At 38.2% G+C, this 13,295-nt stretch overlaps 1 protein-coding gene across 6 annotated transcripts in view; it reads left to right on the top strand.

The window, feature by feature from the left end:
- Positions 1–13,295, top strand: part of DIP2B (disco interacting protein 2 homolog B) — a 220,793-nt gene that overhangs the window by 134,865 nt on the left and 72,633 nt on the right. For 5 of the 6 annotated variants that reach the window (XR_012493969.1, XR_012493968.1, XM_074325685.1 and 2 more), the window contains 9 exons: positions 83–280; positions 1,773–1,864; positions 3,592–3,702; positions 5,043–5,166; positions 5,809–5,918; positions 8,403–8,505; positions 9,256–9,320; positions 11,799–11,892; positions 12,351–12,470. Coding sequence is in view for 4 of the 6 variants with exons in the window: in XM_074325685.1 (XP_074181786.1) it covers positions 83–280; positions 1,773–1,864; positions 3,592–3,702; positions 5,043–5,166; positions 5,809–5,918; positions 8,403–8,505; positions 9,256–9,320; positions 11,799–11,892; positions 12,351–12,470 (1,017 nt within the window). In the remaining 2 variants the exon portion in view is untranslated. The remainder of the gene's footprint in view (positions 1–82; positions 281–1,772; positions 1,865–3,591; positions 3,703–5,042; positions 5,167–5,808; positions 5,919–8,402; positions 8,506–9,255; positions 9,321–11,798; positions 11,893–12,350; positions 12,471–13,295) is intronic. The other variant, XM_019724578.2, reaches the window with a different exon arrangement.

The following is a 13,295-nucleotide window of genomic DNA, read 5'->3' as shown; positions in this document are numbered from 1 at the left end:
AGAGACCTAAATTGTGTTAGTTGATCTTTGCACTTTTTTCAGATTTTATTTTCATAATCCATTGGGGGTGTTTTTGATACAGTACCTCAGCCAGACCCCAACCAGCCCAAGCCTGAGGGACGGCAGATGACCCCGGTGAAAGGCGAGCCCTTAGGAGTCATCTGTAACTGGCCACCTGCTCTGGAGTCTGCGCTTCAGCGCTGGGGCACAACTCAGGCAAAGTGCCCCTGTCTGACTGCACTGGATGTGACGGGGAAACCAGTTTACACTCTGACCTACGGTGAGTTGACGGGAATCCAGTTCCTTCCTTTCCTCCTACTACGTAGTTCTTCAAATTATCATGTGTGGTATTTAACCTTGATATGTAGTAGTTGCTGGTCCTTGTGTTTCAGTATATCTTTCCAGTTATTTTCATTTGTTAGTGTGACATTTGCAAGCCAACTAATATTTAAAAGAGCAAAAAGAAGAAAGAGACTTTGTAGATCCACTGATGTTTTCACATTAGGAGAGGATTTTAGGAAGACATGTGGGTAGGATTAATGGTGTATGGTAAAAACCATGTAGTTTTATCCAAAAATTACAATTGATTACTTTTTAGATCTGTGTCATTTACTCCATCCTGCCTCTTGCTTATGATTGGCACAAAATTCTATAATGAACAAAGAATCCGTACTTTTCCATTTAGTTTTGCATCCTCGCTAAACTTTTCATTTTTCTTTTGTAAATAACTTTTTAAAGTAAGTTATTTTTCTTTTATAAATCCTTTAAAAAATTAACTTCTCTCTTTTAGAAAAAAACCAACAAGGATGGATTTAACCTGGGCTGTGGGATTTTGTACTAATTTATTCAGATTCCTTTTTTCCTTTACAAGTAGAACACATTGTTTATAAACATAGATACTGAATAATTGTAGAGGGAAAATTGTTTTTATTTAAAGAATTGTGCAGATTGAAATGAGTTTAAACCCTAGATGCCCGCCTGAATGAGTTATATGTAAAACAAACATCTATTTTAAATAACATGATTTCTCTTATACTTTTTCCATAATCTAAAATAAGAATTTCTAAGGGTGGTTGAAGGGAGGGAGCAGGAAGAGGGGAAGAATAGGCTCCCCCCCGCCCCGCAAAAAAAAGAAAATAGTTTTTAGCCTTCATTTCAGAAGCTGTATGTTAATTTTATCCATATAACACTTAAGGAAAGCAGTCAGCTGACCCAATCTTTGCATGTTTATTTAACCTCTTTGAGTATATCCACGTTTCACATGGTTAATTTCCATCTTATTGTCTGTTTTCACTGAAGTGCACTCGTAGGGAATGCTTAATTATTCAAGTCACCCTTTTGCTTTGCAGTTACTTCAAGTATCTAGTACCATATATGTAAGTGGTTCTTCAAAAAAAGCTTAGAATAATGTAGTCTTCTGAGTTTCAGTCCTGTGATAAAAAATTGTGCCCTTCCTTTATTTGTGATCAGTTCACATCAAACTATTTCTAAAGATATTCAGATTACTTTAGAAAATAATTTGAAAAGTTACCTAAACGAGAATGAGCTTCCAGTGATGTTTTCTTTTTGTTTGGAGGCAGGACTGGCTTTCCGTGAACTAGAGTGAATGTAAAGTTTTTTTGTAGGGGAGGCTCTCTGTGTTGGGGTGATGCCTGTCTAATGCATCATTTAGAAGTAGCCATTATCTTACTAAATATGCTTAGGAACTGAGTGTCCTCTTGCTGAGGTAGGCCTGTGTTTTTCTATATGACTGTTTTCTTTTCTTTTTCCAGGAAAGTTGTGGAGCAGAAGTTTAAAGTTGGCCTACACACTGCTTAATAAACTGGGGACCAAAAATGAACCTGTATTAAAACCTGGAGACAGGGTAATTGGTTTTTTCATTTTAGGGAGGTGATGTTTTATTGCCTTCTAATATGCACATTCTGGATTTTTAATGTACAACAGCACAATTTCTATAAGTCATACTAGAAAATGAAAATGGTTAGGTTCCAACCCAGGTTAGCCCAGTGCCAGGTGATAATTCTTGCGTTCATAGATTGAAGGAAATTCACATGTCCCTTTCTGTAGCTGCTAATCAGTAAACTCTTGAGCTGCCAATAAAAAGAAAGAGAAACCTAAGTCTTTCTGGAAATAAATATTTCAATATCCAGGCAACAGAAACAGCAATAAAGTTTACTCTGATAATTTTCTTTAAAAAAATGTCCCATAAAATTTTTTAAAACAATTTTCTGTAGAAAGGAAGGGAGACTCATGCCAGTTCTAAGAAGAAACAAATTGACATTATTTAATTTCTTTATTTGGAAGTGATATTTAAAAACACACACACACACACACACACATATATTTTTTTATTTTATTTATTTATTTATTTTTTGAAGGCTTTTTTTCCTGTTAATGACTTTCTAAATATAATTACCCCTACTATCAGACATTACTTTCATTTGGAATTTATAGAATGAAACACCAACTACACAACAGACTTCTTTTTAGGAGGCTTGTGATTACAGAATCTCCTAAACTAGCCATTAAAAAACATTCTTGCATTGTGGCGAAGAACACCTGAAGGATGGCTTCTCCTTAAAATGTGACACATGAGTGTTTCCTAGTCCTCACTGAACCCTAAGAAGGTACTTCCGTGTGGTCCAAACAGCATGGACATTTGTGTGCAGGAAGGAAATGGGTTGTCTAAATGTCTGATGGAGTTTGTATTGTTTTAGAACTCTAGATGATTCAGAACTGAACTTACCTTGGGAGTGAGTTTAGAGAATTTGAAAGCAAAAGAAGGGAAAACAAGAGTCTGGCGACATGATTAGGCTTCAAATGTTAATTTATAAATATCTAAGCAAAGTAACAAGTTCCCCAATGATAGTGACTTCTTGCATTCCTTGAGTAAATTAGGATGAGTCGGTTATCGCTATGATGTATCACAGGTTTTGAACATGTTACAGAGGATTTACTAGTGATCTTTTTTGTAAATGAATTAACTTTATATCCATAATGGTTTCTGCCAGTATCGCTTATACCTACTATCAAATGCCTTCACTAGAATACTTTCATTGTTGGCTTTGTGAGTGAGGGTTAATGCAATGAGTTTGTTGAAGAGTAAGAAATCTTAGGTTGGCCCTAAGATGGTAACTGGGTCACTCAATGCTTGTAGGCTTTTTGTGAGATAGAGGTAAGGCTTATTCTTTAATATGCTAGCCTATCTAGAGAGATCCATTACATTATTTTATGGCTTTAGCCTGCACTGAAGTAAATTGCCTTAAGTTTTACAAGTAATTAACTTACTACATAAGGTGAGTTGTTTACTGCTAAATTACCAATAAAATTAAGTGAAAAATTCTTAATGATGATGATGAGTTACATTGTAGTTCCCAAAATGTATGTAGTATACTCATGGGAATGACAGAAGTCTTTTTAGATTTGTGCATCCTTCTCAATAACTTAATTTCCTTTGGGCTATCAAATAGTTTGATTAGTAAATCAAATGTTCATGATAGATGTTTCATATATAAATGTATGTGATAGAGAGTGACATTGAAAGCATTAGTCTGTTTTTATTTCTGTTATTAATGTCATTACCCATTTCAGGTAGCCCTGGTTTACCCCAACAATGATCCAATCATGTTCATGGTGGCTTTTTATGGATGTCTCCTGGCGGAAGTGATTCCAGTGCCTATAGAGGTACCTCTTACCAGAAAGGTAACATTGCTAAATTTAAGAGGAATGTAGCCTGATGTGACACGGCAGGCATCGGGTTCCTGGATCGATTGACTTGGTCATGACGTTAGAAACACTCTGTTTTCCTAAGTACTCAGCTTCGCTTTCTAAAAACATGCAAGTTATAGAAAATTATTTATTCATATTTATAACTTTTGTGAAAATAACATGGTTTTAACTAAGATAGAATATTTATCATATTACATATCACTTAAAAATCTTGGGGAGATACTTGACTTTTCAACAATTATATTTTATAAAGAATAACACCCTTGCTTCAGAGACTATAGATAATCCACATTTACAATAGGTGAGCCTTTTGTAAAGGGATTTACTGTAACTGTATCATACGACCTAGAATTTCCTTTAAGTCAAAGGGTGATTCACTAGGGTACAGGATTTTACTTTGTCAACACTCAACACATTAACCCTACTAAAATGAAGCATATGTAGCAAATTTCCAAGTTTAACCGAATGATTAATCCGTGAGCTGTTTGACCCTAATTTTCTCATGCAGTTTATTGTTGAAAGTTGATGATAAGACAGATATGACTGGGGGTTTATAAGAAAAAAGTTATTTTCTGAAAGGAATAAAAACAAATTGGTAACATCCTTGAAACTCTGGTTGATGGGATATAGTATCTTTGGATTGTTCAGGAAAACATAGAGTTGTTCTTATATTAAGTTGACAGTGTTTGCGTGGTTTCATAGTGATACTTTTAGGGTGACATTTTAATAGAAATACTTTACTGTATCTTTTGTTGTTTACTTAGATGTTGTTGTGAGGCTCAAATGTATCTTTTTAAAAACAGAATAATGAGCATATGGCTTTGGGAATAATCGTCCATTCACTTGCATTATAAATTTGGACGTTGGGTGTTGATTTATATTATTAATTTGTTCTGACCTGAATTACTTTGCTTTTGGATTTGGGGGTGTGGCTAGGTGAAGACAACTTAACCATGTTTGCATTTATTTCATTTGCCTGAAATTAATCTAAAAGAGGAGCGTTGCTGACTTTGAATAAAATGGTCACATTTGGTTGGCAGAATTCATCATTAGCAATTATAAAATATTTAATTTTATAAATATTAAATTTTAATAATAAATTAATAAAATATTTGATTTGCACTCAGGAAATCATTGTATGCTAGAAATTATGTATAAGAACATATTGTCACTGGATTTTGACAATTGCCAGGTGTCAGTGGGGTTCCACGAATGTTGCCACACAAGTGCCAGAGCATTACCGAGTGTTAGATCTGGGGCCTGCGTGTGCTCACGTTCACTCCCCGAAGGTGCTCATTATCTTTTCTCCACAGGACGCTGGAGGGCAGCAGATTGGCTTCTTGCTAGGAAGCTGTGGTATTGCCTTAGCTCTTACCAGTGAAGTTTGTTTAAAGGGGCTGCCAAAAACCCAGAATGGAGAAATTGTACAGTTTAAAGGTTAGTAATATCTGTACCTGAATTATCTGTTAAAAGCTAAAGCTGAGTGCTTTAATTTAATAATGGCTAATTACATATTTTCTTATTTAATTCTCACAATCTTATGAAGTAGGTACCATTATTATCCCCATTTTACAGGTGAGGAAACAGACACAGAGAGGTTAAGTAACTTGCCCAAAGTCACAGCTAATAAATGGCAGAGCAGCGATTTGAACCCAAATCTGATTCCACAGCCCACACCCTTAACCTTTATGCTGATGGTTGGAAAAAGCTACCACTCTGTTCATTAAAGCTAAATGCTACATGTAGAGACAGAGAATAGACCACTAACCTCAGTGGCCTTCCACTGCCAAATGGACCTCCCAATCCTGCTCATCACGTGATTCCCACGTGTCCGCCACATGATTGGCACATGATTCAAGGTAATGTCAAGGCCTAGAATTTAGCATGTGGAACGATTGTACTTTTGAAAGAAGGTATAACTGTCTAGTGATTTATCACTAAAAGCTAATAAAAATAAAGTACTTTACTGATTATAAAATGACCTTGATTTGGTCTCTTCATGTTTAAAATGACCAACTCAATGTGAATTCCTTCCCTTATGGCTTAGTCAATTCAATTTTTATTTTGGGTTTGATTTAGGTTGGCCCCGGCTCAAATGGGTTGTAACAGATTCCAAGTACCTTTCAAAGCCACCTAAAGACTGGCAGCCCCACATCTCACCTGCTGGCGTAGAACCAGCATACATTGAGGTAAGTGCTGAGACTAGAAAATATATTCTGGCTTTTCCTCTGGCTTCAGATGCTATCTTACAAAGTTTAAAACTAACATTTTGCAGTTTTAATGTTAGAAGATCCTCCTTTGTTAGATTTCCATCTTTTGGCTTGTAAAATGCCTTGTACTGACCGTCTATTCTAATTATTTTTTGACATAAATACACATTCAGGAGAAAGACAGCAAAGAAATTGCTCCTTGCCATGTAAGAGAGTCATAAAAGACTTAGAAAAGTACAAAGGTTTAAGAAATGATTTACTGGCAGAGAAACTGGCAGAGATATTTCTCTGCTGCTTGGGTTTGGCGGGTGAGATGCAAGAGACTGGAGAAATGTGGAGGGAAATAGCCGTGCTTAAAAAGAACAAATTTAACAGATAAAAGACAAAGAGCAAGAAGAAACAAATGGCCAGAGGGTTTGGTATTGAAGGTCATTGTGGGAACTTGATTGATTGATTGCTTGATTGATTGACGGCATGATCCTGTTGAGGGATGAAGTCCTATAGCATAGAGACACCAGACTCAGGGCTTTACATGCATTACCTCCGTCAGCTCTCACAAGTGTCCTGTGAGGTGGAAGCTGGTATAAACCTGCTTTATAGATGAGGAGGCTAAGACTTAAACAAACGTGAGGAACCAACCAAAGGTCATGTGACTCAAAAATGGCAGAGCTCAGATTCAAACTCACATCTGTTTTATTCTGAAAGCTATGCCCTTGACTACTCTGCATCCTGCTTAAGACATACTAGTAAATGTTCACCAACTATTTGCTCAATTAATGAATAAACAAATCAATACATTTTTAAAAAAAGGTTTGGGGAAAGAAGTCCACCCAACCTTGAGCCCTGTGGTGATAACTTTGGCTATAATAGGGAAGAGAGCAGACGGTAGCTCTGAGAGGCGATGTCAGATGCCAGGAGGGTTGCTTTTAAAGATGGAGAGATCTGAGTATGTTTAAATGACAGACAAGTAAGCAGACGATTAAAAGACCAAATTCGGCGATCAGCTCATTCCCCATCATCTCTCGGTGATGTCATGGTTCATCATTCTATCCTCCTTAAAACTGCTCACTGGCTTCTCTGATTACTCTCTTCTGTCTCACTGACCACTGCTTTCGATCTTCTTTATTGGTTCTTCCTAAAAGATGCGGGGCCTTTCGTTGTGTGGCCCCTGCTTAGCAATCTGGCCTCATGCAGAACTGTCACCTACATTTCTAGGCTTCTGCTATTCTGAATTAACTTATAGTTTTCACTCGGGACCCACAGGACATTGCTATGAGTTTAAAGTATCCGATGAGTAACAGAGTAGTCAGCAACGGAGTGATAAGAATAAATGTGTTGTTAAAAGACTTACCTGGTTTGGTTGGGTTAAGAAAGGAAACAAGTGGATTATTAGCTTTCATAGCTGCTCAGGTGAGCTCAAGCTCCTCGAGGTGATGGAAATAGAGAAGTGTGGGTGGAGTTGATAGACAGTAAGGAAGTAGAAGAGGCAGGACTTGGAGAGGGAGGAGGCAAGAAAGATTCAGGTTTCTTCCCGGGGCATGTGGGTAGATGGTGGCATCATTCACTAAAATAGAAAATACAGCAAGAAGGGATTTCATGGGTGAGGGTGAAGAATGCAGTGTTGGATCCACTGGATGTCACAGGACTGGGGGTATTCGAGGGGAGTAATTGACTCTATGCATCTAGATCTCTCGAGAGAGGTCTGGATTGTAAATAGAGAATGGGGAGTCATCAGGAATACGGCACCCTGATTGAATAAAGTGAAAAGAGAAGAGGAAGAACAGAACTTTCAGGGAATGCCAACGTTTAAGGGATGAGCACAGAAAGTGGAAGGAGAGGGTGGAGAGAGAGAATGAGTATGAATAGGAGAGAGGAGTATCAGAAGCCAAGGAAGAAGAAAGTGTGAAGAAAGGAAATGTCACATGTTACGGAAAGGTCTCATAAACGATGCATTATGTCCTTGTGATTTAACAGTCAGAAAGTTGCTGATCTTGGTAAAAATCAACTTGAATGGAGAATTGAGGTTAAAGCAAAATCATAGCCGACCGATTTGTAAGAGTGAATAGGCTATTTCTAGGTCATCCCTTCCTAAACTGGTACCTTTAACTCTTCAGTGCTGTGCCAGCCCTGTGTTTGATACTGGGCTTCTGTTAATGCGGCTCAAGTCGCTTGTTTGTTTTAGCTTCTGTAACAGCCACTTCACACTGAGGACTAATTACACTTTTAAGAATTTAACACATACTTTTGATGAGCTTTGTCATCCCCAATCCTATCTTTGTGTGATTAGAGTTTGGGGCCCAAATACACAGCCTCAAATATTCATATGAAACATATTAAATTGAGCCCATTATCATGACTTATCTGAGTTTCATTTTAGGATTCTAGTTTTGTCATTTGAAATAAAACCCATTTTATTGTGTTTCTTATGTTTTTGTTTTTTTGTATTTTTTTTTCTTTTTCTAGTATAAAACAAGCAAAGAAGGGAGTGTGATGGGAGTTACAGTGTCCCGCCTTGCAATGTTGTCTCACTGCCAAGCTCTGTCCCAGGCCTGCAATTATTCTGAAGGTCAGACTTCATCCCATGACTGCCCTCATTGTGAGCTTCAGATATGTGTGACTACGAGCAGAGTGCTCAGTGACTGGATTCCAGAGTGAAATGTTCTAAAGACACATTTTTGGCTTGCTTTTGCTTTCTTCTTTTTCACAAATATGCCGTAATTTAAAGGAACTGAAATTCTGGGCAAACCACATATGTGAAGTATGATTTCTAGAGTGCAGAAATAGAAAACTAATTAAAACCATGTGTTTATTATTAGCTGCGGAATGTCAGGTATCCATCTTCCCATGTATTCAGAGCTGCCATGTGTTTAGAGTTGGAGTCAAAGAAATTCAGCTACCAAAAAGCACAAATTAAAACACAAAAATGTATTCTGTAGAACGCTTAGAAGTAGATGTGTGTATGTAGATAGGTAGATATATATGCCAACATTTTTTATTTTCTTTAGGAAGTATAATTTTTTCCATGTGTTTGTAAAACTTCCAAAGTTTCTAAAATAAACACGTTCCTTATATAATTAGGAAAAAAGTATTACTTGCCTAAGTCATAAGGAGTTTCAAACTCATTGTCTCTCCTGTGGCCATGTCACCCTGTGATCAGTCCCCAAGCGAATATGAGGAGATCCTCAAATCAAAAGACTGAGAGCTTTTAGTGATCTCTTTAAAAGTACCGACTCAGCTGTTTCATAGAGGCAAGTGACATGGTTTTGCTACTTCACACTGAAGATAATTTTTTTCCCCCCTGTGTTTTCTATTTTAGGGGAAACGGTAGTAAATGTTTTAGACTTTAAGAAGGACGCAGGGCTGTGGCACGGCATGTTTGCGGTAAGTGACTCCGCTTTACGGCCTTTCGTGTAAATGCGCTTGTGATCCAGGTCAGTGTGCACACTCTGTAACCACAGCGTCTCTCGGTATTTGTTTGAAATTTAAGTCCCCAAGAGATCGATAATATTTTCCAGAGGAATTTGGTTTTGTAATGCAAATTATAATCTTTTTGAAAGGAGAATATAATTCTGTTTTTTTCTTCATTGTGTGGTTGGGTATACCCCTCACGTGATAGTGTGTGGGAGAATTTAGGATCAGTAATTTTTAAAACATCTGCTCTGATGGCTCAAAGCCTAAAAGATTCTACAAATGACTATATATTTATGATTTTAAAAAGTATGTTTGAGATTTACCTCCTCTCCTTTCTGAAGAAAGGATTACATAAGTATATTAAGAACTTGACAACTGTGAGTAATAATATCTAACCTTTCTATTGGACAAAATGTAATGAATGACTCCATGCTACAATTGAAAAATAGAATAACAAGGTAACAGGGTTACTTTCAATAATAGAGGAAAAGGTAACATGCAGTAAGACTTACAGAAAGATGAGTTCTTCAAGGCTGTTTTCATCAAAGAGGGGACAGTTGAGTTGGATTTTGAAAAATGGGTAACATTTAGCCATATAGTGATATTTTTGTGGTGGAGGTAGAGAGAGGGGACATTTCAAGTTGGAAAAGCTACACTATGGAACATGGCGATTAGGAGGGGAGAGAGAGGAGATACAGGGTCCTAGAGTTGAGAAGGGTCTTTGTGAGCATCCCGTCCAACTTCCTTACACATTACAGGAGTCTGAGAAAGTAAAAATGAAGCGGGGGGGGGGAGGAGGAGGAGGATCCCTTTTCACTCAGGACCCCTTTGATTAGTAAGAACTTTACTCCTTGAGTGTACATACCTTCTAGATCTTTTCTGAAGCCCTTCCCATTTTGTATTTTTATCAGAGGTTAAAAATCCCTTGTGAGGGATTAAAGGGATGTGTGTGAAGAATTAGTTATAAACGCCATTCCTTCCCTGACATCCAAATGTTTGTCACCATAGTTAGAGACGGGGGAGGGAAGAAAAAGAGGTTAACAATGGCGTCTTGGTTTCTTTGGACTATTAGGTGGTGAGCAAAATGGCCAGCCTAACTACCAAGACTGAGTTACTCTGCCGGGCTGGGTCTCTTTGGGGACAGGAGGTCCTGGGTGTGTTCATTTGGGTGGTAGGAGAGACACCAAATTGCTTGACCCCTTGACCCCTCAGCTCACTCAGCTTTATCTACTCAAATACCCAGCAGGTCTGGGCATGACCTCCTGTAAACAGCAGGGAAACTTCGATTTCTTGTTTTGTGATACCCAACCCTTTGTGGTATGTGGCAAGCATGAGCGTGATGAAAGCACTTACTGGGTTGGAGGACTATTTGGCAGTACCTGTTCAATTTAGAAAACATATATACTATGACCCAGCAGTACCACTGGTCTGAATCTGCTCTAGAGAAACGCCTGTACATGTACCCAGGGAACTGAGTATAAATATGTTCCTTGAAACATTGTTTGTAATAGCAAAATAATTGTCAATAATAAGGACATGCCTAAATAAATTGTGGTATAGTCATACTATGAAATACTATGCAGCAGTTCAAAAAGAATTAGGTAGATCTCGTATAGACGTGCATAGAGTTAGCTCTAAAACAATTTAAGTGAAAAAAAAGTACATAGCAGATATATGTACAGTGTGACGCCTTTTATGTTAAAAATACTTTCTGGGGGCTGGCCTGGTGGCTCAGGTGGTTGGAGCGCTGTCCTAACACTGAGGTTGCAGGTTCGATTCCCACATGGGCCAGTGAGCTGTGCCCTCTACAGCTGATTGTGAACAACAGCTCTCCCAGAGCTGGGCTGCCATGAGCAGCCAGAGGTTGGCATGGGCTACTGAGTGCTGCCACGGGCTGCTGTGTGCTGTAGTGGGCTACCGTGTGCTGCCAATAGCGGCCAGTGGCCAGCGTGAGTGGCCAGCAGCCGGCAAGATATGCCATGAGCTGCTGTGAGCGGCTGACCGACGACTGGCGACTGCCCCAGCTGGGGGGAGCGCAAGGCTCATGACACCAGCATGGGCCAGGGAGCTGTGTCCTACACAACTAGACTGAGAAACAATGGCTTGAACCAGAGTTGGGGGCGGTGGAAGGCGGAAGAAGGGGGGGGAATAAAAGCTTTCTGTTTCTATGGGGACAAATATATATGTGAATACATTTTTAAAAAGGATGGAAAGGATACATGTCAGATTCATAACAGTGAATCCTCTGAGGAGGAGAGAGAACCAGTTTTAAGGGTAGGTAGCAAAGGAGACTTCAACCTTATAGTTAATATTTCAGATTTTTTTCAAAGAGCATGTATTTGAGTATTTAGTATATGTACGATTAAAATTGTTAACAAAATATCAGTTCAATTTTAAAATGCTATGTATGTATTCAGTATTGATTGTTTGTTTTTCTTTGCTTTTCAGAACGTAATGAATAAGATGCATACAATTAGTGTACCCTACTCTGTTATGAAGACTTGCCCTCTCTCTTGGGTCCAAAGAGTACATGCCCACAAAGGTAGTTAACCACAGCACCTAAGCTTTAATTATGTGACTGTTTGAACTAAGATTTCGGAGATTTTCAAATTGCCCTTCTAGAGACATAATTCTATACCTTGGTAGCTTGACAAGTTTTAGACTTCAATTGCTAAAATTTTATCATGTCAGTTTCATCTCGCATGATGTCCTTTCTTAAGAATTAAGACAAATTTGCCTGAATTTGAGCCCTGAATTAGATTTATGGAGTGCTTTGGTGTTCAGAGCTTCCTTGGCTAAGGTATGTGGCTCCTACACGTCACAGTGAGCAAAACATTTGTGTGTCCAGTGGTGGCTACTGCTTCAGAGCAGCTGGCAGAGTTTCTTTGAAATCTATCTTGTTTTCTCTTAGTAAAAATCCTGATCCCTAAAATAAGTAAAAATTAAATATTTACCAAATTGAGTGTGTATGTGTGTTAATTTTATCCCTTTTGTTTGTAGCTAAGGTAGCTTTAGTAAAATGTCGAGATTTGCACTGGGCTATGATGGCACATCGGGACCAAAGAGATGTGAGCTTGAGTTCCCTCCGGATGTTAATTGTGACTGATGGAGCCAATCCCTGTGAGTATTTCTAGAGTGTGGTCTGGGGCTACCCTTTCCTTTGGTAGGTGGAGGTTTTTGCTCCCTTTCTAGAAACAGTTTTTAAACATTTGTGTTGAGATGTCATTCACATGCCACAAAACTCACCCATTTAAAGTGTACAGTTTAATAGTTTCAGTATATTCAGTTATGCAACCATCACCATGATCTAAGTTTAGAACATCATTGTCCCAGAGAGAAACCCCATACACATTAGTAGTCACTCCCCACGCCTCCCTCTCTGTCCCCTAATCTTAGGCAACTTCTAATCTGTTTCCTGTCTCTATAGCTTTACCTATTCTGAACATTTTATATAAATGCAATTGTACTGTACTGGTCTTTTGTGACAGACTTCTGTCACTCAGCATAATGTTTTTAAGGTTCGTCCACATTGTGGCATATGTCCTTGCTCCATTCTTTTATATTGCCACATAATATTCCATTGTATAGATATATCACATTTTATTTAGTCATCATTTGATGGATCCATACACTTTTAAATCCACTCCTTGCTTACTCATTTATATCCTTCTTCTATCATGTAAAATAACTAAAAGGAATGATAAGAAGGTGACTTGGTATAACCAAGTGTCTGGACTTTATGTAAGTTCCCCCTAGCAGCAAATCAAGTTTGCAAAAGCTTTTAGAGATCTGCCGTGTTACCTGCTTTTCCCCACAAGCACAGACATCCTGAGTGTCCACACAGTCGGATCAGGTAAAACAGTAGATACTATTTATCATAATGGATTTTTGTCAGTAGTCATGTTAATCATCCTTGTATAAAACACAGATGTGGGACTGACCTTA

The sequence above is a fragment of the Rhinolophus sinicus genome, linkage group LG02 (genome assembly GCF_036562045.2).
Source record: "Rhinolophus sinicus isolate RSC01 linkage group LG02, ASM3656204v1, whole genome shotgun sequence".
Classification (NCBI taxonomy): domain Eukaryota; kingdom Metazoa; phylum Chordata; class Mammalia; order Chiroptera; family Rhinolophidae; genus Rhinolophus; species Rhinolophus sinicus.
Note: the sequence above shows the minus strand (reverse complement) of the source record. Positions and strands in the feature narration are given on the sequence as shown.